This window comes from Pelodiscus sinensis, chromosome 31 (genome assembly GCF_052426305.1).
Source record: "Pelodiscus sinensis isolate ZL-2025 chromosome 31, ASM5242630v1, whole genome shotgun sequence".
NCBI lineage: Eukaryota > Metazoa > Chordata > Testudines > Trionychidae > Pelodiscus > Pelodiscus sinensis.
The window spans coordinates 3,967,549-3,991,308 of NC_143082.1; the positions used below are offsets into that span (position 1 = coordinate 3,967,549).

Here is a 23,760-nt window from a genome sequence, read left to right on the forward strand (position 1 = left end):
AGCCCCCCGGGCTAGGGGCTGCAGCTCTGGCCAGGGTTTTGCGTTAAGGCAGTGCTGAGCATGCGGGCCCTGGCCAGGCCACAGCTGGGAAAAGCCCCCCTGCAAGCGCCCTGCGGGCCCCTCGCGGGCGGCACCGCAGCCTGGGGGGGTGCAAGGCTTTGGGCCAAAGGCAGGGAGCTGGGGACTGGTCAGCCCCACCCCGGCAGCACCAAGCCAAGGCCCAGAGGGCGGCTCTGCCCCCTTGCCAGGCACCGGGGAGGGGATGCAGTCGGGGCAGCTCGGCTGGGCACTGCCGGGGGCCTGCTCCCCACCCCAATCCAGGGCCCGGCCTGGCCCCTCCCCCCCCACCTCAAAAGGAGGGGCAGAGCAGTTGAGGCACAACCGGCCAGCGTGGCCTCCCCTCCCCCCGCACGGCGCCAGGGCCAAGGGGGCAAAACACGCAGGAGCCACCCACTTACACCGCAGGCGGGGGGAGAGGAGGGACCCTGCCCCCAGCCGGAGGGGGGGCCCTGGGGGCTCAGCTGGGAGCAGGGAAGCTGCTTTGTAATGGAAATGGGCAGGAGGGAGCAGGGGACAGGCAGCAAAGGCCCCCCCAGTAACCCCCTGCCGGCCGAGAGCTGGTGAGGGGGAGGGTTGCTCCCTTCCCAGCTCTGCTGGTGCCCGCCTGGCCCTGGGCCCCCCCACTCTGGGGGAGCCCCTCACTCCCCACCTGCAGGCCCCTGCCAGTGCCAGGCTCAGGACAGACGTGGGGCTGGAAATGGAGAGAAACGTTCCTTTATTGAGATGGAAATGGAGGCGCCCTCTCCCCGCTCGCTCCCTCGGCGCCGGCCGGGGCTGGACCCGAGCGCCTCCTCCCCCGCCCCCCGGCCTGGCTCAGTCGACAGCAGGGGTGGAGGGGAGCTCCTGGGCTGGAGGGGGCCCCTTCCGGCATACAAGTTCTTGGCCGCCAGCCCCTCTGCTGGTGACAGGAGCCCCCCAGTCGCTGGGCACATGGGTAGCCCCATCTGTGTGCGGCTCTGGGAGGAGGGCGCCGGGGGGCCCTACCAGGCCCCAGGGGAATCCAGTGGAGGTGGCCTGTCGCAGCAGGGCCCGGGGCTTGGCTCACGTTCTGGCGTAGAAAAGGCAGCTGGGGTCTGGGAGATCCAAACGCTGCTGGTGGGCGCCTGTCCGGGCAGGAGGGCGCTGGGAGGTCCCGGTGCGGCAGTGGGGGGCGGGCACAGCCGTGGGCAGTGGTGAGGTCCGGCTCGGGTGGGGCAGGAGGGTCACTGGACTGGCGTCCTCGGCCGCCCCCTGGAATGGCCTGGCTGGGAAGTGGGGCCGCAGGAGAGATCCCTGAGAGAGAGCGAGCGAGCGGGTGCCGGTGAGGGGGCGCCAGGCAGGGCCCCCGAAGCACGGGAGGAGCTGGGGGGTGGGCTAGGGGCACATACCGGCTCTCCCGGCCCTCACAGCTCGTCGTGGTCGGCGGCGCTGGGGTCGCGGGGCTCCTGGCAGGCGGCCGGCGTCACCAGCTCCATGAGGTACTCGCAGCGGCTCGGCTCCGTGGTGGACGTGACCACGGTCTCTTTGCCGCACGTCAGCTTCACCTGGGGGCACGGGAAGGACCCGTCAGCTTGGGGCACGGGAAGAGGTCCCCAGCCGCCCTGGGCCTGGCCCGTCACCTCCGGGGGGCAACGCGCTGGTCTGAGACCCGACCCGCAGCCCCCCCCAGTGCCCTGGGCCTGCCTTCAGCCCACCGCAGCCAGCGTCAGACAGGGATGGCTGGGGGCGGGGGGACAATACACCGGGGCCCAGGCTGAGGGCTCAAATGCAGGCCTCAACACTGAAGTGGGATGCGGTGCCGGGGCAGGCCATGGGGCACAACTAAGGGAAACACAGAGCTGGGGCCAGGGGATAGAGCTAAGGAGGCCTGCATGGAGCTGGGGGGGGGGGGGGTGGGGGGGCCGAACTAAGGGGACGTGGCACCAAGGGGCAGAGGCCTGCTGGGGCAAAGCTAAGAAGGCCTGCGCAGTGCCAGGGCAGGAGAACAGAGTTAAGGGGGACTTAGCACCAGGGCAGAGTTAAGGGGATGTGGCACCAGGGGTAGAGCTAAGGAGGCCTGCATGAGGGGGGTGGGGGGGGGGCAGAGTTAAGGGGATGTGGTGCTGGGAGGCAGAGCCAAGGAGGCCTGCACAGCGCCAGGACAGGGAAGCAGAGCTAAGGGAGATGAAGCACTAGGGCAGAGTTAAGGGGATGTGGTGCTGGGAGGCAGAGCCAAGGAGGCCTGCACAGCGCCAGGACAGGGAAGCAGAGCTAAGGGAGATGAAGCACTAGGGCAGAGTTAAGGGGATGTGGTGCTAAGGAGACCTGCACAGAACAAGACTGGCAGCCAAGATGCTCAGCGCACAATGAGCCCCACGCAGGTGTCCCTGGCCAGACACCTGGATCTCAGGTGTCCTCCCAAGATGAGCTGCCCAGCTCGGACTGAGAGGCACCCTACGAGGCAGGGTCTGCCCCTGCCACCAGCGGCTGCTTCAGGGCTCCTGCCCTCGCCGGGCAAATGTGGCATCGCGATCCCCGGCCTGACACTGGCCCGCTGGGGAGCTGACTCCTGCCCCCCCTTGGCCAGGGGCTAGAGAACCTGCATCATGTGCTCCTGCATCCGCGCCCCTCCCCCGTCCCCGCCCCCCAGCAGTGAGGTGCTCCTGTGACACCAGCCCAGGCGGGCCGGGGAGGGGCAGTGCTGGGCGTGTGCCGTAGGGCCGGCGGGATCACTCACTGTAGTGGAGCGGTTGGGGCCCTGCCAGCAGCCCGTCCCGTGCTCGTACTTCATGACGCTGAACTTGTTCTCCTCCGAGCCGGCCCACGAGCCCCACGAGCTGGAAACGAGAGAGGTCAAAGGTCAGCAGCCCACAGAAACCCCTGCCGCTCCCCTCCCTCTGCAGGGGCAATGCCAGCTGGGGGGCGGGAAGAGACACATGTCCATGGCTCATGGGGCCTCTCCTCTCCAGGTGGCTCCAATCCAGCCCCAGGACTAGCTGGACAGGGAAGGGGGCCTGGGGCGGGGGCAGCTGGCCAGGGGACAGGGAAGGGGGCCTGGGGCGGGGGCAGCTGGCCAGGGGACAGGGAAGGGGGCCTGGGGTGGGGGCAGCTGGCCAGGGACAGGGAAGGGGGCCTGGGGCGGGGGCAGCTGGCCAGGGGACAGGGAAGGGGCCTGGGGCGGGGGCAGCTGGCCAGGGGGCACCGCGGGCGCTGTCTTACCCCAGGTTGGTCTCGGCTCCGCCGTGCTTGGGTTTCTGGGACACTCGGTTGAAGGGGCAAAGGCGGTAGATGTACCTGCCGGGGGAAGGGGGACCACAATGAGAGACTGCCCTGGGGACACTGGCCCAGCCCCCGTCTGGGGCATGAGCCCCATGGAGCCACCGGCCCAGCTGCAGCTCCAGCAGTGGCCAGAAGCAGGAGGCCAAGCCCCACAAAGCCCTCCTGGTCCCCCCCAGCCTTCCCGCCCCACACGCTGTCCCGCTGCACCCCCTTTCCCAGCTGATTCCCCCCCACCCCCGCAGAGATGCTGTGTTGCCGTGGCAGCGTCACCTGGGCCCCGTAGCTTAGCAACCCCTCGCGTCGCGCCTGGGGGTGCTGGGATTTGTAACGATTTTGGGGGATGGGGGGGAACCGGCCTTAAAGAGACAGGGCGGCTTTGGGGAGCTGCTCTGGGCCTTTGGGGAAATCAGCTGCCAGGAACACACCTCGTTAGCAAGCGCATCCATCTGGCAGGCAAGGAAATACGGGCGGGGGTGGGGGACACAAAGCAGAGCTGCCCCCTGCCCCTCCCCATCCCACCAGTTAGGAGCAGCTGATGCGGGGCAGGGATAGTGCCAAGGGAGTGAAAGGGGAAACTGAGGCACAGAGCCAGCAGCTTTCCTTGGGACAGAGCACAGAAACCAGCCCTGATCAGCCCTCCTCCAAGAGGGACGTGGGGTCTAGGGGTTAGAGCAAGGGCGCCAGGACTCCTAGACTCTCTCCCCAGCTCAGCCATTCCCACACCATGGGACCGTGGGCAGATGAGGCCTCCTTCGTGCCTCAGTTTCCCCATCTGCACAATGGAGATAACAGCCCTGCGCTGCCTCCCAAGAGCGATGCGGAGGGGGCGACAGGAATATTCCCAGTTCCTGGCCCCAGGGGCTGCTGAACAGCTGGGAGGGGGGGGGCGCTGAGCCCCAGGAAAAGGCCTGGCTCAGCAGCTCATCTCACCCCCCCCCCCCCCCCGCTTTCTGTAAAGGAGGACTGGGCTGGTGACTCCCACATGCCCCCCCTCCTCCCGGAGCAGAGCCAGGCCTCGAGCATCACCCTGCCCCCATGCACCAAGTCAGACCCATTTTGAAAGGGGGGGGCAGATTTTTCTGCTCCTCTCTGGGAGGTGCTGTGCCGAATGCGCCTCACCTTCCACGTCATCACGTCACCCGGCCAGAGGCCCAGAGCCAGAGCGACAGGCCTGCCTGGGCCGGTTGAGGGAAAGGGGGGGATGCCAGCCTGGCTCGTGAACACAGGACCCAGTGCCAACGCCACAGGAAGGAAACTGCCGACCTACCGCTGGCTTGGGCACAGCCCTGCTGCCCCCCAGCCCAAGCCGGGCAACCCCCTGGGGGCGCCCCGCGGAGGTAGGCGGGAACCCAACGGCAGCCCAGTGCCGCCGGTAACGCAGAGGCGAAGGCGCAGTCTGGAGAGGTGCCAGGCTGAGTCGGGACTCAGAGGGCGTGGGGGCTAGTGGTTAGAACAGCGGCGTGCTGGGGCAGGAGTCCTGGCTTCCATGTCTGGCTCCGCCACTGTCACACCGGGATTCCAAGGTCACTCCCCTTGCGCATGTCTCAACGGCCAGGTCTATGCACAAGGGACCACCCGGACCCCCACCCAAAAGGGGAAACTGAGGCACCCAGCAGGGATGCGACAGGCCCCACGGGATCTGGCAGCTCGCTCCGGGCCCTTAGCTTAGCACTGTGACGCTGGGGGCCAGGGGACCCCGGCGCAGGGGCTGGGTGCGGACTGCGAGCCAAAGCTGGAATCCGGCAGCAGGCTGGCTCGGACACAGGGCGCCCTGCTCCGGAGGGGAGCTCTCCCGCGGCCGGCACCTACTCGTTGGTGGAGAGCTCGTAGCACTGGCTGTAGAGATACGCAAACTCCCCCTGGGGGCCAAAATCGAAGGAGATCTCCTTCTCCAGGTTCCTGGAAAGACAGAGGGGGGAGGTCAGGCCCTGCCTCTCAGGCACACCCCACTCCCCGAGTGAGGTTCATCCCTGGCCCCGTCTCTCTCCCTACCCCATGTGGAGGGCAGCACCTGTCGCCCAGCCTGGCACTTTTCATTCTCGCTGCCCCAGCAGATGTGGCAGCTCCCCTCTCGGGCAGGGGAAAGGCCCCTGCTCCAGTTCAGAGTGGGGAAACTGAGGCAGAGCAGCGGCAGTGCATGGGGGGGGAGGGGATATGTCGAGCCAGAGGTAGGGACAGAATCCAGCCCTCACACTCAACCCCTTGGCCCCCTCCCCTCCCCCAGAATAAAACCCAGGAGCCCTAAATCCCAGCTCCCCCTTGCTCTCACCACTAGCTCCCACTCCCCTCCCAGAGCGGAGGAGAGAACCCAGGAGTCCTGGCTCCCGGGGTTCACCTAGAGCCAACCAGGGACTCTCAGACCTCATCTCATCTGCTCCTTGCATGGGGGTGGCCCTGCCATCAGCCCCCTGGCTCCTGGCTCACGGGAGGGGGGATTTGGGGGCACAGTGGCCTGATGCCAGGCAGCCCCTGGGAGGGGCAAAGACAGGGATGAGGGGGGCACTGACCCCAGGCCTGCTTGGCTCCTGCCACACGCGCCAGCTGCCAGGGGCAGGACCCCAGGGGACTCGGGCACCTGGCGTCAGTGAGGGCGGCTGTCTGGGTTACCTCCCCGGTAGCCAAGGCTACTGCCAATTACTGGCCTCTCCAGGGCAGGCTGCTGCAGTCAGCCGGAGAAGAGGGGAGGGGCCAGATGCCTTGGCCAAACTGCTGAGCTCTTAGCTTAATTGAGTGTGAGCAGCTGAGGCCCCAGATCTGGGAGGGGAGTGGGGGCTAGTGGTTAGTGCGGGGAGGGGCTGGGAGCAAGTTCTAGCCCCACTTCTGGGATGGGGAGGGCGGTGTGTAGGGGTTAGAGCAGGGGGCTTGGCGCCTAGACTCCTGGGTTCTATACCCAGCTGTGCTCCTAAAAGAAGCCACAGCGCTCTCCTGTGCCTCAGTTTCCCCTTCTGTGGATGGCAGAGGAAAGAGCCCTGCCTGGCTCTTTGCCAGAGCTGGGGTATGAGCGGCAGGGGCCCGGGCCCAATCCCTGCCTTCCACATTCTCCCCCACAGCCCCCCTTCTGAGCAGTGCCTCTCCATTCCCAGCTCATCCTGGCCGCTGCGTTCCACTCCAGCAGTGGGGGCAGCCGCAGTGTTCTTCATCCCTGCCATGGGAGGGAGGCTCTGGGTTTGTAACCCCCCCTCGCTGCCCTTCAGAGGGGCCGGAGAACTGCCCCCAGGAGCCCCGGGGTAGGGTGGGGGAGATGTTCCCCCCCTTCCAATCTGGATTTCCAACCGGCCGCCACCAGCCTGGGCCAATGGTACCCGCGGTTCCTTTCGCTCCCCATTAACAATTCATGCTTTAGCTCCAGCCCGACGTCTGGCTCCAGCTCCCAGCCGCAGGATCACGCTGGGCCTGTCTCTGGCTCCCCTCCGGCCCTGCCCTTGCACCTGAGTGCTCTCCGGCACTCTCAGCCGCTCCCCGGGGACCGGAGCTGTTTACTCCACTAACCCATCCCTCTGGGCTTGCTAATGGCTCAGCCAAAGGCATCACGTGCAGCAGAGAAGCGGGGGGGGGTGGGTAATGCCCGTGGACTGGGAAGAGGGGCTCCTGCTGCTATTTTAGGGGGTCACCGTGCTCGCCTGTATCCGCAAAACCAAGGAGTCCCGCGGCATGTTCAAGGCAAACAGATGGATTTGGGCCAACGCTTTCGTGGGCACAGACCCGTCTGAGAGACATCTGACGGGGCGCGGGGGGGGGGGGGGGGGGGGGGGCGTTTGCCCAGGAAAGTGAATCTGCTAAATATTTGAAAGCGCTCGTCTGTCTGAAGAACTCCTCCTAAATGCCACGAGCCAGGATCGATGCGTTCGCTGTACAGCTTCCTCTGGGGCTAGCCGGGCGCAACGCACGGGGTTGGCTGTGCCAGGAACGCGGGCCGGGCCTGGGACAGGTTTGTTCCTCAGAAAAGCAAACCGACTCGCGACCGACTCTCCAAAGTCCAGCCCCCCCGGGGACAGAGCTGAGCAGATGTTGAAAGACGGAACCAGGTGTGACGTAGTGGGGGTATTGGGCTGCTTTCTATGCCGGCTCTGGGGTAACCCCACTGGCTGCTGCCGGTACCACAGCCCAGAAGGACAGGGAGTGAGACATTATGCAAAGAGGCCCTCTCACCCTGTCTGACCAGCTACCCCCCATGGAGAGGAACAAAGGAAGGTGGAATGCCCCCCGGGCTGGAAGAGAGTTAGTTAGTTTCTGTCTGGGAGCGTGGAGGAAGCAGCCTCAGCAACAGGCTGGGGGGTTTAGAAGCTGGACCCCCACCCCATATCAAGGGGGGCTGAGGCATCCTAGGCCTGCCCTGTAACCTGGTGACACCTGCGCTGTGCTGTATCCCGGAGAGGCAATAACCTCCCTCTGTTCTACCGGCTGGTGGAGTCTGTTCGTGCCATTTCGGGGGTGCAGGAGGCGGGGGACCCCACCGCGCCGTCACACCGGGATGAGCCAGAAGCAGAGGAGGAACTGGGGCTAGGATCGCATCTCAATGCGCCTTACAGAACGGAGCCACAACGCGGACACGAGAATAAAAGGTTCCAGGAAAGCTCGGCGGCTACAGCCTGGTTCTGTGCCGACCTCGCGACTGGGCAGCGAAGACACAAAGGACACGCGATGGAATTCCCGACTGGGAGCCAAGCCGTGCCGGGGGGATCGGCTCGTGATCAAACCCGTCGCTGAGTCTTTAAGGTGCCCCCGGACTCCTCGTAGTTTTAGGGGGGGTAACCGACGCTAGCTCCTTTCGACGGAGCAGAACTCAAACTCCAAGGGTGCTGAGTAACTAACTCAGAGGCCTGGTACAATAGGGGAAAGGTCTTTACAGCCCTCGCACCTCATGCAGCATCTGCCCTCGCTGTTCTAAGGGTGCTGCCAGGCCTGGTCGGGGGGGGGCACTGTGGTTCACCATGCACACGATCGATAGAAGACAGCTTGGGAGGAGGGGGGGAGTTTGGTTTTTTTAACATCAGCGCCCACCTCGCTGTGGTCTCCTGGGACGGGTCAGGGCTGAGGGGAGGGAAGGAAAAGCCGATTTCCTGCTCCAGATAAACAGCTCTGCGGGGACACTGAGTCCCCAGGGGGTGGGCCGGTGTCTCCATCAAACACCCCACCCTCCCCAAGCCATCAAGCCTGTAGTCATAACAGCCAGCCTGGGATGCGAGACAGCAGAGATCAAGGAACACTGTCAAGACGGGATTTTCAAAAATCCCCAATCCTCATTAACAGCTTAATTGGGGAAAGCTAATTGGCTTTTGGCCCTAGCTGCGGTTCATCTCCAATCCCAGCAGCCATCCAAGGCCCGGCAGTTTTGCTTGACTCCCTTGTTTAGCCCACACCTGCGCTATCCACTAGGTCACACTCCTCCCCCAGGGCTGGGAAGAGAACCCAGGAGTCCTGCCTCTCCAGCTCACGCGTCAACCACAAAGTCCCCCCTCAACTTGGTCACATTTCGAGGCATCTTAGTCTGGATCCGGGCAGGTGGCCCCTGTCCTGGCACACTCCTCCACACTTGGCCCCCCAGTCGCCCCCTTACCGGATGGAATCCTCCATTTCCTTCAGAGACTTTTCGGCTTCTTCAAACTGCTCCCGGGCTTTCTGGGCGGCTGGAAGAGAGGGCAGGGAGGTGACGCTGGGGGCCGGGGAAGGCCGGGCCGGTTTGTCTGAGCCCGGAGCGCCCCCTGCAGCCGCAGCAGGAAAGGGGACAGACGCCAAGGGCCATCCATCCTTGGCTGCCATGTCAGGTTTGTGGGGCTTGGCTGGCACCGGCGTGGGCTGCTTCCCGACACGGGCTAGACTGAACTCCGCCAGAGCGCCCGGCCCCTCCAACACACCGGGCCTCCCTCCCTAGAGTGGGGCACGGAATTCCCGAGTCCTGACTCTCAGCCCGCCTGCTCTAACCACTGTGCCCCACTGCTTCCCGGCCCATGAGCAGGGCGCAGGCCCTGGCCGTAAGGGGGTGCGGAGTCACACGACAGCTCCTGCCCTGCCCATGCGGAGAGGCTGCCTGCGCGGGGTCGGGGGCTGCAGTAGCTGCTGAGGCACAAGCCTGTCCCGCAGAGCACCCCCTTGTGCTGCGAATTCACCCCCCCGCCTGGCTTATTCCGGGTTAATTCCCTGGGCTGGGCCGGGCCGGCACCCGCCCGCAGGCCTGAGTTATCCGGAGCAAGTCGAGCACGGCCGTTCGAGGAGGGCCCGGGGCTTGGTCCCCGTGCAGCCCTTCCCCATCACCTCGGTGATCTGGGAGGGTTACGTCTCTCCCATGGGTTCCCCAGCAGCAGATTTTACCTCAACTCCCCCTCGCCCCAGGGAGACGGCTGAGCTGCCACAGCCTTCCCTGCAGCGCTGCCCAGCGCTACGTGGACGGGCAGCACCCAGCACGAGGGGGCCGGGGCTCTCGGTCCTCCCACAGGCCTGCTAAGGGCCTGTCCCGACCGCTCGCCACGGGAGGCCAAGCCCTCGGAGGGCAGGAAGTGCCAGGGTGAGGCCGCTGGCTCCACAGAGAAGGGCGCCAGAGCTGGGGGGAGTCTCCATCGCTGGCGGATTCAGCTCAGGGAGGCTGGAAGGTCCTTCGGCCACACACGAGTCTCCGGGCGCAGTGCAGGACTAATGGAGCCATTTGGCAGCCTCGGGTAGCAGTCGATCGGCTTCCCGGAGGCCACGGGCCCAGGGGAGGCAGCTGCACTTAGCCCGGGCTGCATTCCCGGGGAGATGCTGGGACACAGAACCCAGGTGCCTCTGAGGCTGCTCCGGCGGCCGGGCGCAGCTCGCTGGACTCTGCCCTGGCGCGCTGCCGGCTCGGGCTGGCAGCGGGCACGGCCGCCGCGGCTCATGCCGGCAGCACGTCCTCCTGCTGGGAGCCGCCCCCACCCAACCTGGGACTGTGGAGATCTGAGTTCGACTCCCAGCCCGGGCAGGTGCTCATGTACTTCTGTCATCTTAACCTCGCAAAACCAGGGCTTGCATCTCTGCACTGAATGGGGCTGAGGAGAGAGGGAACCCGGGTGCAGACAGGACGCCGGGGTAGATGGGCTGGACGAGGGAACCGAGAGGCAGCTCCGGGTAATCCCTGGCGCTGTACCTGCCTGGCGCCCACAGGCCCCCGGTACGAGCAGAGGGGGCTGGATGCAGCCCGGCAGAGAAAAGGCCGGAGCAGCTGCCCTGGACTTTGAGCCCTGGCTGTGAGCATGCCTGCCCCAAGGGACGGCACTTGCCCGAGCTCCATGTGCGCACAGGCCTAGCAGTGGGGGGGTCCTGACCTGCATTCCCTGTAAACCAGGTGCTTGTGCAGCTGTCCAGGAGAGTGTCCAGTGCCGCCCAGCTGATTAGTAGCGCGCTCACCGCTAGGTTCGGGTATCTACTGGTGGTGCACATCCACACATGCCTCAGTGCACAAAATTATTCCACACATGGATGGAAAAAATTAGAGGGAACATTGGTCCTGATCCCTGCCTAAGTGCTACCGTAAAACACCTAATAAAGAACACACAGTGCCTGGCACAGCTGGGGCCTGGTCCCTGTCTGGGGCTCCTGGACACTACCTAATCAGATTGCCACGGCCCTGCCAGCGCTGTCCCATGACGCCAGCAGCCTCCCCCCACGCCGCTTCGCACAGACTTCACTGCAAGGAGGGGATGAGTCACCTTTTCTCCATCCCTCCCTCGCTGCAGGAAGCAGAACCAGCTGCTGGAACAGACAGGGAATAGGGCCTGGTAGGGGCCCTGCCCCGGCACGGTGGCTCTAGCCGCCCTCGAAACGGCAGCGGATTGCTCGCTTGGCAGGTCGTGGCAGGGAGCTCTCAGATTGGCGCAGGCTGCTTTGCAGGGCTAACCCCCCCTCTGAACCCCACGAGGTGAGAGCGCTGAAGGTGCTGAGCTCCAGCTGCTCCCCACAGCAGCCCCACATCAGGGTTCTGCCCCCAGAGCTCGTGAGCAGGAGGGCGAGGACCCACAGACCCCAAGATGCGAGGCTGTCTAGGCTGGCTCCTAGTCACAGACTGGAAAACTCCATGTGGGCCTCAGCGTCGGGCCTAGTTTGTGTCCTGCAGACTGGAACCCCCGGTGGTACAGCTGTATGGAGGCCAGCAAGGGTCTGGCTGGGCTTTCTCGGCCTTTGGCTGCAAAGCCACGCACTGAAGAGATTTCTACATGGCACAGTGGGTAGATCACTAGTCTGGGGTCCAGACTCAGCTCTGACACACACCACCCCCCAGTCAGTTGCTGTGCCTCAGTTTCCCCACCTCGGTGTAGGGATAACAGCACTGCCATGGCCAGGGATAACTCCATTAAAGATTGTGTGGTGCCTGGCTGGAAGGGTGAGGGGGCCAAAGAAACAGGGTACTGCTGGGAAGCCCCGGCCCCCTGCCACAGCTTTAGCCGTCCGACTTCGACAAGGGGAGTTGGGCGCCTCCGTAGCTTTAAAAATTCGGGCCGGTCTTCGAAAGAGCAGCCTGCGACAGAGCCCTCGAGCCCGGAGGAATCGGCGAGTTCCTGGCTACGCGCTGACTCATTCCAAGACACAAACGGGATCGGCTCTCGCCTCCCACGCACGAGCAGCCTAGAGATGCTGCGCCCTGCAGCACGCGCCTGATCCCTCGCCGCGCAAATGGCTTTTGTTTACAGATCAGGTGGCAGGTTCCGCCTGCGTTAAGCCCGTAAGCCTCTCGGGGGCGATATTTTAAAAGACCCGCGGGGGGACAAACGGAGCTCGGCGGAGCAGTGCACCAGAGGCGAGGAAGGGCCGGAGCGACCCGACGTGAAGCCCAGAGGCTACGGTGAGGGACGCCGGTAAACGCACTTTGATGTCGGCAGGTCACGAGCGACCCCCGAGCCAAGAGGCTGTGGATGGTCGCTGGGGCTCACCCGGCGGCTGCCAGGCGGGAGATGGGGAGGGGGGAAGCAGAGTCAGGCAGCCAAGAGGGGCGACCCTGGTTCGAGTGCTGGGCCTGGCTAAGGGATCTGAGGCCCCCCCGCTACCCGCTGCACACGCGGCGCCCCCAGGAGGGGCTGGGATGTCTCTGCAGTGGCAGGGGTAACTCGACGTCGAGCTATTCACCAGCACACAGGCACAGGAACCATCCCGCAGGGGGAGAATCCCCTCCCCCCATTGGGCGGTTTCTGCCCTTGGTTTACAGCCCTACCGTCAATGAGGGCCTGCGTCGCTTCATCGTAAGGGGGCAGCTTCTCCACATCCTCCTCCGCCTTGTCGGACGGCTGCTTGGGCGGGGGGACCTGCAGGGCAACAGGGGCCACGGGATTGGGAAGCTGGCATGCAAGGGCGGTGCCAGGGGCGGAGAGGGGTGCAGGGAGCCATGCCGGGAACACGGGACCCTCTAGTTCGAGGCAATGGGCCAGCGGAACTCACCGCCACATGAGGGCATGGCGCGCAGCAGGGCGATATGGGGGCTGGGTGTTCAGCTGGAGGATGAGACTCTCCAGAAAAAGAATGACCAAGGGCTCGGGAAGATGAGGGGCAGGGGCTGATCTCCGACGGGTGGGAGGAGACTGTCTCTGGGGCCTAGTCACCTCCCCACTCCTTCCACGGCCGGCCCAGGCTCCCTGGAGACGGGATACCGGGCTAGATGGGCCTGCCCCAATCCAGCGAGCCCAGTGCTCTTGTGGGGTTACTTGGCTCTAGGGGCTCACTTGCCCCTGCCCTGTGGGACAGGCCCGGGGCAGACACTGCCTCCTCGTACCCCTGCTGGGAGTTCCTGCAGGCAAGGGAGGAGGAGAAAGCAGCAGCCGGGATTACCCTGAGTGACGGGGCAGGAGGGCTGGTTCGCGATGGGATCAGGGGCTGCAAGGACCTGGGTGTCCTGCCTCAGCCAGCTGGGCCCGGGCACAGCCCCACCCGATACCTTTGGCTCCTCTTCATTGCTCTCGTCGTCGTCGGCCTCGTCCTCTTCCTCCTCGTCGTAGTCGTCCTCCGGGGCCGGCTGCTCTGGGGGCAGGTCTGGCTGGGGCTCCGGGGCCTCTTCTGCTGGGGCCTCAGGCAGGGGAGCGGCGTCGGGCAGGCCCTGGAAGCACCAAGCAGCCCAGGGCGGTGTCAGCGCAGCATCCGGCTGCCACGCGAGCCAAGCAGGGCCCCAGAGGGAAAGGGCCGGCCAGGGCAGGCAGTAGTGGGCCTGGGCTCTTTCTGTCCCCAGCTTGGGGTCAGTCTATAGGGCCACCACCCCTTCGTGCCTCAGTTTCCCCATTTACGACAGGCGCGGCTGACAAAGGTACGAGCCACGAGTGCAGAGTGCCGCTTTCAGTGCCGTCTCACAGCAGAGCCCCTCCACCCTCCGACCCTGCAGCACTGAACAACAGACCAGCTACAGATGGTTCTGTTAGCCATTTGTGTAGGCCCTACGCAAACAGAGGTGCACACGTGCAGCCCAGTGGCGCTCGAAGAGGGCAGCGCCGGGTCTGGGTCAGCTCCACAGTGCTGGAGCTTCTGATTGCAGGGGGCTTCTGATTGCAGTAGGGAATGCTACCACCACTCAGCCCTTCTCCAAGCAGGGGAGCGCGGCCTAGTGGCTAAAGCACTGGGGCACAGGCGGCTTGGATTCCAGGCTGTGCTGCTGAGCATCCCTTGGAAGAGCCACTTCCCACCTCCGTGCCTCAGTTTCCCCACCCACACAATGGGCACAAGGATCCTCAGTTACTTTACGAAGCACTTTGAGCACCACTGATGAAAAGCATGAGTCACGAGCTAGGGAAACTGAGGCACCAATGGGGGATGCGACTCCCCACCAGAGGGCGCACTCACCTATCACCCCACCACGCTGCCGACTGCCAGAGGGCCTCGCATCCAGTCACTGGGGACACCGGCCACACCACATGCCCGCAAACGGCACAGCAGCGCCGTTAAAAGCTAGGGAAACTGAGGCACGGAGCCCACCCAGCTGGCCAGCAGCAGAGCCAGGAGCAAAACCCGGATCTCAGTCCATGCTCTATCCCCTGGGCCACGCTGCCAGGAGCTGGCCCTGTCATTCCAAAGAGAGACGGAGGCAGAGGCCCCCTCGGCAGAGGGCCGGCCCAGAGCACTGACCTCGGGCTTGTAGTTCTCCTTGATTGCAGTCCACACAGAATCCTGGAAGCTGGAGGCATCGGCCTGCAGGGCGTTTCCCAGAAGGGTCTGGAAGAGAAGCATTGCGGCTTGAGAGCAGCAGGGCCTGTGGGACTCTCTGCCACTGGATGTGGGGGAGCCCAAGAGGAAGGTTGAGAGACTATGCAGGGCCCGGTTCCCACCCAGGAGCCAGATTCCAGCTGGCAGGACAGGCAGGGCCTCCCCCGCCTGCCAGAGAGGGCTAGTCCGGCCTCCTCTCCTGCAGGCATTCTCCTAGCTTCCTCTGCAGCAGCTGGGCAGAGATGGGCTAGCAAAGAGCCAGGCTGGGCTAGTGATCAAAGCCCCCCGCAGGGACTGTCTGGGATTGGCTCTGGCACTGCCTCCCTGGCCAACTTCGGGCAAGTCGCCGGATCTCTGAGTCAGCAGGACGCCCTTGTAGCCAAGGCTAACGGCATATTGGGGCGTGTTAGGAGGAGCACTGCCAGCAGATCTAGGGAAGGGATTATTCCCCTTTATTCGGCGCTGGGGGGGCACATCTGGAGTTTTGTGTCCAGTTCCGGGCCCCCCACTACAGGACGTGGACGCATTGGAGAGGGTCCAGCGGAGGGCGACCAAAACGGCGAGGGGGCTGGAGCACGTGGCCGATGAGAGGCGGAGGGAGCTGGGTCTGTTTAGTCTGCAGAAGAGCGAGGGGGGATTTGAGAGCAGCCCTCAGCTCCCAGAAGGGGGTTCCGAAGAGGCTGGAGCCCGGCTGTGCTGTGGCGGGAGGGGGCAGAACGAGGAGCAATGGGCTGAAAACTGTTTCCCGAGGAGGGTGGGGAAGCGCTGGGACGGGCTCATCCCTGGAGGTTTTTAAGGCTTGACAAAGCCCTGCCTGGGCTGACTTAGTTGAGGTGGGTCCTTCTAGGAGCAGGGGGCTGGAGCAGAGGGACCCCCGAGGGGTCTTCTGACCCTCATCTTGTGCGATTCTTCTGCGCCTTGGTTTCTGCATCTCTCGAGTGGGGTCAGCCAGCCTGCCTTTTCCCTGCCCCTCCCCGGGCCCCACTCACTGGGGCTCCCCACATCCGGGCTGCAGCCGGCTCAATGAAGGTCTTACAGCCCCCAGATCTCGGAGCACCCCATCGATTGCTCCCTGACCCGGCGGTTCCTACCCTCCTGCTCGAGAGCAGCCGCCCAAAGCTCCTCTTGCCACCTTGTCTGGGGAGAGCAGACTTCGAGGGTCAAGACCCCCCTGGGGAGTCGTGTGTGCGCCTGGACGGATGCATCCCGGCAAGGGGCCACACGGGCCTGGTGGCCATGGAGAGAGAGGACTTTCCGTGCCAGGCTAGGCCCCGCCCTCCCAGTAACAAGCCCCTCCAACCGGCACCCACAGCACCTGGGGGGAGAGGGGCTGAAAAGGGGAACTCCCCGTCCCCTGCCCACACCCTCCGGGTAGAGCAGCCTCCCTGTGAGCCGTTACTGCCACCTGCTGGAGAACAGGTGGAAGGGACGCTCGTGGCCGGTTCTGGGTCCTCGGGGCTGCTGCGGACCAGGGCTTTGGCGGGCTGGGAGCCAGGAGGGTTTCACTGTGGCCACAGAAGCGGCCACGCACGGGAGCTGGGCAGAGCTCTACCTTTGTAACGGGATCCGACACCTTTTTGGGAGGCGGGGTGTCCATGGGGCTTTGGGGGGAAGGGCTTCACGCCTGGGCAAGCTACTGCATGACAGGGGTGGGAGATGTTAAGCAGTGGCTGCTTCCCACCCCAGAGGTGACTGCATTTAAGTATGAGAGAAAGCGACTGTTTGGATCTGAAATGATCCGAGCATGGGACAGAATCCGGGCTCCTGGGTTCTAGCCCCTGCTTTGGGAGGGGAGCAGAGTCTAGTGGTTAGAGCAGACAACGGGCGTCAGGACTCCTGGGTTCTAGGCCCTGCTTTGGGAGGGGAGCAGAGTCTAGTGGTTAGAGCAGACAACGGGAGTCAGGACTCCTGGGCTCTAGCCCCAGCTCTGGGAGTGTGCAATGTCACGCCACCGACGCGGCAAACTTGGACGAGGCCCTTCCCTGCCGGCGACCGGAGGACGACCCAGCTGGAGGGCTGATGCGAGACGTGCTAGGGACTGTCTGACGTGACACGGCGCAGTGCACATCGCTGGGCGCGCCTTCCCCGCCCTACCTGGGCTTCCGTTTCCGAGAGGGTCCCGTCTCCGTCCACGTCCAGCTCCACGTGGGTTTGGAGCTCGGCTACTGACACCCTGCAGCCAGGAGATTGGGGGAAGTGGGGGGGAGACCAGGCAGGACGCGTGAGCCGGGGCCGCAGTGCAGAGGCCGCTGCGGGACCGACGAGGGGCCTATCCCCCGGCCCCTCTGCCAGTCCCGTTTGTTTGTGGGGAGTCCTGTTCCCCCCTCCCCGGTAGGAGGCACCTCACTGACCGGCACAGAGGGGTCACCTCTGACCTGGGCCCTGGCCCGGCTGGCTCCCCCAAGCATTCCAAGCACTTGAAGCCGTAATTCAGCACTGGCCCGTGGCTCCATCTGCAACCAGCCGCTGGCTGACCTGAGCCTCCCTGGGCATCGTCCGAGCTCTCTCGGGGCAGGAGGGATCCTTCCCCGGGGCTGGTTACGCCAGCACCACAGGGTCCCTGTGCTGGCCCAGAGGGAGATTAGCAGGAGAGTGCTGGGGAGACTCGGGGTGGCAGCAGGAATCAATAGCAAAGGTCACAGGCATCTGCAGAGGTGCCCCCAGGGCTCAGCCTCCCCCACCCGTGTGGGGCGAAGGTGGGGACCAGGCCGGTCCCCACTGAGGGCACTGCTGGGCCCCACGACCTCCCTGGAGTTTGGGGCAGAAATCAAGGGGCTCCGGGCTACGCAGCGGGGAGCACACGGTGCTGGGGGCCAGTCCTGGCTGGCCAGGGGTCACATGGGGGTTCAGCACACACAGGCAGGGGGTGCTGCTCTGACTCCCCTTTGGCTTCCGGGTAGTGCTCCCCGTTTGATGCCCGCGTGCAGAAGGAATTCTGTTATGTGCACCCATAGGGGCTGGATGTGCGACATGTCACCTTCGTGTTGGTGCACTGCATTCAGTCTGCACACGGACGGTTGGGGGGGATGAGGGGTTTGGAGTGTGGGAGGGGACTCGGGGGGGGGGGGGGGGTTAGGGAGCAGGAGGCGGCTCCAGACTGGGGCCAAAGAGGTTGGAGTACAGGAGTGGGTCAGGGGAGGTGGCTGGCGGGGGGGTCTGGGCATGGGTCTGCCGGTTTTACAGTCAGGCGCAGGAGGGGGCTCAGGGCTCAGGGTGTAGGGCACCTACCTGAGGCAGCTCCTTTTGGGGGGTGGGGTGGGGGGAAGAGAGAACCGGTGGATCTGTGCGGCCAATACTGTCCACGTACAGCAAATGGGCGCAATTCCCGGCCAATGAGAGTGGTGGGGGCGGAGCCTCCAGGCACTCTCAGTAACGCTGCTCCAGCCACGAGGCAAGAAACGGCAGCGCACGGAGCCGCCGCCCACCAGGAAGCGCCGGCCCAAACCCAGTGGCTCTAGGGGCTGCAGCCCAGAGCCCTGCATTACAGGCCCCCTCACTGGCCCGGGCTGCAGCCCCTAATGCCCCTCAATCTGGCCCTGCCACTGGGCCAGAGGAGCAAACCTCTCCCCTGGCTACAGCCGCCAGGCGCAGCTTCGAGGGAACCCTGCGCCCCCCGACTCACAGGCCGTCCCCGTCGTCATCCAGCTCCTGGAAGGCTTCTCTGGCTCGGGCCTGCTCCCGCGCCGCCTGCTCGGCCGCCCTCTGTTCTGTGTGGGGCCAGGCACAGACTCCGGTTAGAGCACCGCCCCCAGGTCCCCCTCCCTCCCCAGGCAGGGCAGCGTGCTGCCAGGCACTGCACGGGGCACCGGGGAGCCTGTCATTTGGATCTGCCCCCCGAAGCCCCAGCCAGGGGGATCCCGGGGCCAGTTTTACAGTCAGTGCCTGACGCAGGAGGCAGGAGTCCCTGCGGGAGGGAGGGAACAAAGTGACGGCCCTGGACATGCGGGGGCCTGCACGTACTGACCCTGCTCCCGCCAGAGAACCCCGGTTCCCTGAGCTAACTGGTCTGCTGCGCTCCCCCGGCAAGGGGAGCCCAACTCCCACTGCTGCTCTGCCCACTGGGCCACGCTGCCCTTTTCACACGCCTCTAGTCCCTCCGAGCCAGCCAGGCGCCCTCCCCCTCCCCAGTGTCCTGCAGAGCAGCACCCCCTCCCCTTCCCCAGCACTGCCCCTCACCCTCCCAGTTCTTCTGGTGAATCTCTTTGGCTTCCTTCTCCGGCTTCTCTGCTGCCTCCTTTGTGGATCTCAGCGTCTCCACCTGCTGCTCCAGAGACTTCTTCCCCTCCTGCAGCTCTGCCAGCGTCCTCTGCGCAAGGGCCAGGAGTAAGGGAGCAGGCCGGACCCAGCGGGGGGGGGGGGGGGGGGGGGGGGGGGAGTTAGGAAGCAGGCTGGACCCAGCATGGTTGCGGGGGGGGGGGGGGGTCAGGCCAGACACGGCATGGGCGGGGGGGGGGGGGGGGGGGAGGCCAGACATAGCCCCTAAGGAGTCTCTGAGCAGCAGCACCTGCCCAGTTGGCTGCAGCTTCCCCCTCCCCCCGGATTTACTCTCTCTGGGGACTGAGGTGGGGGGAGGGAGAGGAGTTGATACAGCGACTGGCACAAGGTCACCCAGGAGCTCTGTGGCAGAGCCAGGAACTGAACCCGGGGCCCTGATCCCCACCCCCTCCCCAGACCACAGCCTAGACCACGCTCTCCTTGGGGGGCTGGGAGCGAACCCAGGGGGACGTCCAGACCACATGGCTCCGTCGACGGAGCCATGTAAAATAGTTTACTCGGCACAGGCAAAGCAGAGGGGATTTAAATAATCCCCGCTTCACTGAAATAAAGATGGCCGCCGCGCTGTGCTGATGATCGGCTGGTCCGGCGCAGCACGGGGGCCTAGACGCGGCGCGGTCGACAAGGGAAGCCTTCGTCGACCGCTCCGGTATGAACGAAAGGATTCCCTTGTCGACCGCGCCGCGTCTAGGCCCCCGCGCTGCGCCGGACCAGCCGATCGTCAGCACAGCGCGGCGGCCATCTTTATTCAATGAAGCGGAGATTTAAATAATCCTTTGCCGATGCCGAGTAAACTATTTTCCATGGCTCCGCCGATGGAGCCACGTAGCCTAGACGTATCCCAGGAGTCCACGGAGCCCAGCGCCGCCCAGATGCGCCCGGCGGAGCCGGCTCCCTCCTTGGCAGCGGGGCCCCGGGTGCTCTGCACACCCACAACCCAGATGGGAGCCCCCCAGCTCCCCGGTCTCCCCACCTGCTTGTCTTCCCTGCCCTTGCTCGCTTCTTCAATCAGGCGTTGCTTGAGCTGGAAGCCTTCCCTGGCCACCTCTGCCATCTGCGCCAGCGCCTCCCGCTCCTTCCGGCCCATCTCCCTGCACGGGGTGGGGGAGGGAGAGGCGCCCGGATCAGCCTCGGCAGCGGCAGCCTGGCTCTAAGGGTCCTAGAGGGAGGGACCCCCCCCCCCCCAGCTCTGGCAGACTCAAACTGAAAGGGGCGCAGCCCCCGGAGAGGGGCAGAGAGCGGCCCCATGTGATCACGGGCGGAGCTGGCAGGTGGGACGCTCCAGGCTGGTGCAGGGAAGGGTCCTGTCAGGGGCCAGGGTTTTAAGCCTCCCTCAGGAGCGGACGGGGTGAAGAGCCAAGTTCTCACCTCAGAGCTGGGCCTGCTCCCTCACCCCGGGCCATGAAGCAGGAGCCACCCCCAGAGCCACCCAGCAGGGCCCCACTGCCCCAGGGCTGCTTTGCTGAGATGTGGGGTGCCAGCAGGGAAGGGGAGATTTCTGCTGCATGCTGGGTAACGGACTGAGCCCTCCCAGGACAAGGCACTAAACAGAGGGGGCAATGCAACTGGAGACAGAGCCCCAGAGAGGAAAGGCCCCATCGCCCCCCTCCCCTCCAAGGGCAGATCAGAGCCGGGCCTCATGTTCCACTCCCTGCCCCCCCGAGCCAGTCCCATCCTCATAGCCGGGGCCGGTGCCGCCCTTACTTGCAGGTGTTCTCGCATACGAAGCCGCTGTTGTACTCGTCCGTGGCGTCGCAGCAATCTGAAAGGGAGAGAAGAGGGGCCGTCACGGCCCAGCCCTGCGCGCTCAGGCGCTCTCAGGCAGAGCGCCCCCGGCCCCGCGCGGGGAGGCCCGGCTTACCGCAGACGCCGTCGTTGACGCGGGAGGAGGGGATGTACTGCGGGCGGTAGCCGGCATTGGTGCAGTGGAAGCGGCCGTTGGGGCAAGCCGAGGTCCCTGAGACACGCAACAGAAAACAGATCTGCCGTGGGCAACTGCCCGGGTGCACGGCAAGAGAGCTCCACGGGCTCTGCAAGGCCGGGCTTCGCTGCCAGCGCAGCCCGCGTCCCGACTACGCGCACACACCACCCGCCGCTGCCCCTGCCAGCCCAACCGCTCTGCAGCCCCGCTGCAGGGGGTGAAGGCCTCCCACGACTGCCTCCCCGAGCCAAAGGGCAGATTCTCCCCCGGTTCTCTGGGAAAGATCCCGCCCCAAGCAGCCCAACCGCGGGGAGCGCCTAGCACAACCTCCGAGTGCAAAGGTAGCGAGGACACAGCAAGGTCGATGCAAGAGCACTGACGGCCAGAAGGAATCAGCTGGCTTGTTGTTCTGACCAGCACGGGCCGGAGACCAGCCCCAGGATTTCAGCCAGAGCCAGGCATTTGGGGCTCTGCGAGCCACCGGCAAGGGACCAAGGTGCCACCAGCGGGGCGATGGCAAGGCATGGACTAGATGAGAACTGCAGCTTGACAGGGGCGAATGACACCCCCTCCCTCCCTGCTTCATGCCTCTCATTAGGATCCCGCCCCACAGCTGCCTCACACCCTCTCCCGCCCTGCTCCCTGCCATTTCAAGTAGGACCTGCCTCGACAGATATGGCCCCATGCCAACGCAGCAGCTCGCGGGGGCCGGCTGCTTCCATCCCAGCAGGGGGCGCTCTGGCCCATCACCCACCTGGCTCGTCGGAGCCATCCTGACAGTCGCAGTAATCGTCATTCACCCAGTCGAAGGCGATGGTCGAGGACCCGTCCAGGCAGGTGAACGGCTTCGATTCCTCATAGAAGTGATGGTCTGGGAAGGGCAGAACCAGAGATGTTACAGGGCAGGGAGGGGGAGTCCATGGGGATTTCTGGGCTCCCTCCAGACTAGGTTGGGCAACCCAGGGGCCCGGCCTGAGCAGCGCCCCGCAGCATGGTGTGGCAGGGCTGGGCTGGGCAGCGCCTCACCCACGTTATACCTACTGCTCCACCCCGGCCGGGCCTGCTGCACCCGTGGAATCCCAGTTAACTGTTTAGCCGGTTGGGTTTTTACATCCCTACTCCAGACACCCACCCAATGAGCCTGGAGGAAGAACCACCACTAGGCCAGTGTCTCAGGTCACTACGAACCAGGGTTGCTTCCTGGTTCCAGGCCCATGGCTCTAAGTACCAGGCCAATCTACCACCCATCAGCCCTGCCATCTCCACCCAAGCCTCAATTTTAACGACCAGCTTTCACTTCTCTCTGGAAACACAGGGAAGGCAACTGGCCTGCTGTCATCCCCCAGGCCCTAAAATGACTCTCAAACAGAACTGTGCAGCTGGGACTCCTGGATCTAGTCCCAGTTTTGGGAGGGGTGTGGGGCCTAGAGATTAAAGGTGGTGGTGGTAATTCAGGACTCCTGGACTCTAGTGCTGGCTGTGACCCTGATTTCCCAGCGTAATGGGGGGTACGTCCCACTCCGTACCTCCGTTTCCCCATCTGGTTAAAAATCTCTTCCTGCCTTGCAGGGGGATTAGGGAGCCTGGAAAGTCCTCAAAGGTCGAGAGCCTCCAGGCGATGGTGGAGGTGCATGGAGCTATTGCAATGCAGAACTAGGAGACACTCAGCTCCCAGTGAGCTGACCTAGGGGATTTCCCTTTAAGGAGCTACGCCCCCAAGCATGTTTCAAAGGGCCAGCCACCCAATTCAGTATCAGACTCTGTGGCGGATCCTGGTAACGTACTGGTCAAAGAGACGCCCCGGGGTCGCTTGACCTCCACGGCGGAGGCCAGGGCGCTCAGTACCGGCAGCAGCAGCAGCAGCATGACCCACAGGCAAGCACAGCAGATCCTAGGGGCAGGGAAGAAAAGGGTGCCAGCGTGACTAGATGTTTCCTCTGCATGGGAGCGGAGGGAAAAGGGGGCTCCGATCCTACATAAGCCCCTCTAGGAGCATCCTTCTGGCCAGCCCCATACCTGCAGCGCCTGTGCCGCCCTCTCCAGCGCCTTCCCCGCTAAGGGGCACAGTCTGCAAAGGGGTTGCTATGGAAGCCCCACCTCTGCTGAGGTCCCTATAGAGCCAGCCCCTCCCTCCCCGCACTGAGACCCCAACAGACCCAGCCCCTCCCTCTCACCCATGGAGGCACCTCGAGAACTCCACCCCCACCAGGGCCCTGTAAATGCAGCCCCTACACAACCCCTCCCCCACCGAAGCCCCTATAGGTGCAACCCCTCCCCCACCGAGGCCCCTATAGGTGCGGCCCCTCCCCCACCGAGGCCCCTATAGGTGCAGTCCAGCCCCTCCCCCACCGAGGCCCCTATAGGTGCGGTCCCTCCCCCACCCAGGCCCCTATAGGTGCAGTCCAGCCCCTCCCCCACCGAGGCCCCTATAGGTGCGGTCCCTCCCCCACCCAGGCCCCTATAGGTGCAGTCCAGCCCCTCCCCCACCGAGGCCCCTATAGGTGCAGCCCCTCCCCCCGGAGCCCCTATAGACCTCATCCCTCCCCGCTGAGGCCCCCTATACAGCCAGCCCCTCTCTCTCACCCACGAGGCCCCTATAGAAACGAGCGCTCCCCCCCCCGGGGCCCCTATAGACCCAGCCCCGGTACCCAAGGAAGGGGCGGAATCCCCGTGGAGCAGGGTCCAGGGTCCACGCCAGAGCAACCGGAAGTCAGCGGCGACTCACATCCGCTTGGGCGCCCACAAAGGAGGAAGGCGGGAGGAAGACAAAGGAAACGTCGATTCCAGGCGGCCATTTCGGGGGTGGCGTGGCTCGTTCCGGCTCAATGGGGCCGGCGGCCATCTTGGAGGTGGCGGAAGTAGCTGACCCCGCTCGCTAACTATGACGAGCCCCAATGCGCCGCGCTTCCGGTGTCCACCTTGAGTGTGGCGGAAGTTGCCCTGCCAGTGTTAGAAAAGGGGCCCAGGCCCCCCCAACAGTGTGGCACTGGGAAGCGGGACCAGAGGGCGTCTCCGCATCGTCGTCATTGGATGGGAGGGAGCTGGCGCAGCCCCGGGACCGAGCTCCCAATCGGAAAGACAGGGGCGACCTTCCTCCCATCATGCCCCGCCAGACGCTCCCCCAGGCGGCCAATGGG

At 64.9% G+C, this 23,760-nt stretch overlaps 1 protein-coding gene across 2 annotated transcripts; it reads right to left on the reverse strand.

Annotated features, from left to right (window-relative positions):
- Positions 1 to 758: 758 nt before the first annotated feature.
- Positions 759 to 23,426, reverse strand: PRKCSH (PRKCSH beta subunit of glucosidase II). 2 transcript variants are annotated; one of them, XM_075902341.2, is made up of 18 exons: positions 23,272 to 23,426; positions 22,408 to 22,514; positions 21,378 to 21,494; positions 20,564 to 20,659; positions 20,407 to 20,464; positions 19,676 to 19,793; positions 18,604 to 18,733; positions 18,050 to 18,134; positions 16,522 to 16,600; positions 14,350 to 14,436; positions 13,175 to 13,333; positions 12,458 to 12,548; positions 8,855 to 8,924; positions 5,107 to 5,196; positions 3,238 to 3,312; positions 2,756 to 2,855; positions 1,428 to 1,583; positions 759 to 1,332 (listed from the first exon to the last, which is right to left on the reverse strand). In XM_075902341.2, the coding sequence occupies exons 2-17, from the start codon at positions 22,487 to 22,489 to the stop codon at positions 1,443 to 1,445; spliced, it is 1,578 nt and encodes a 525-aa protein (XP_075758456.2). In that variant the 5' UTR covers positions 22,490 to 22,514; positions 23,272 to 23,426; the 3' UTR covers positions 759 to 1,332; positions 1,428 to 1,442. The 2 variants fall into 2 exon arrangements, with proteins under 2 accessions (XP_075758456.2, XP_075758457.2); XM_075902342.2 differs by lacking the exon at positions 23,272 to 23,426 and adding an exon at positions 22,640 to 22,792.
- Positions 23,427 to 23,760: the final 334 nt, after the last annotated feature.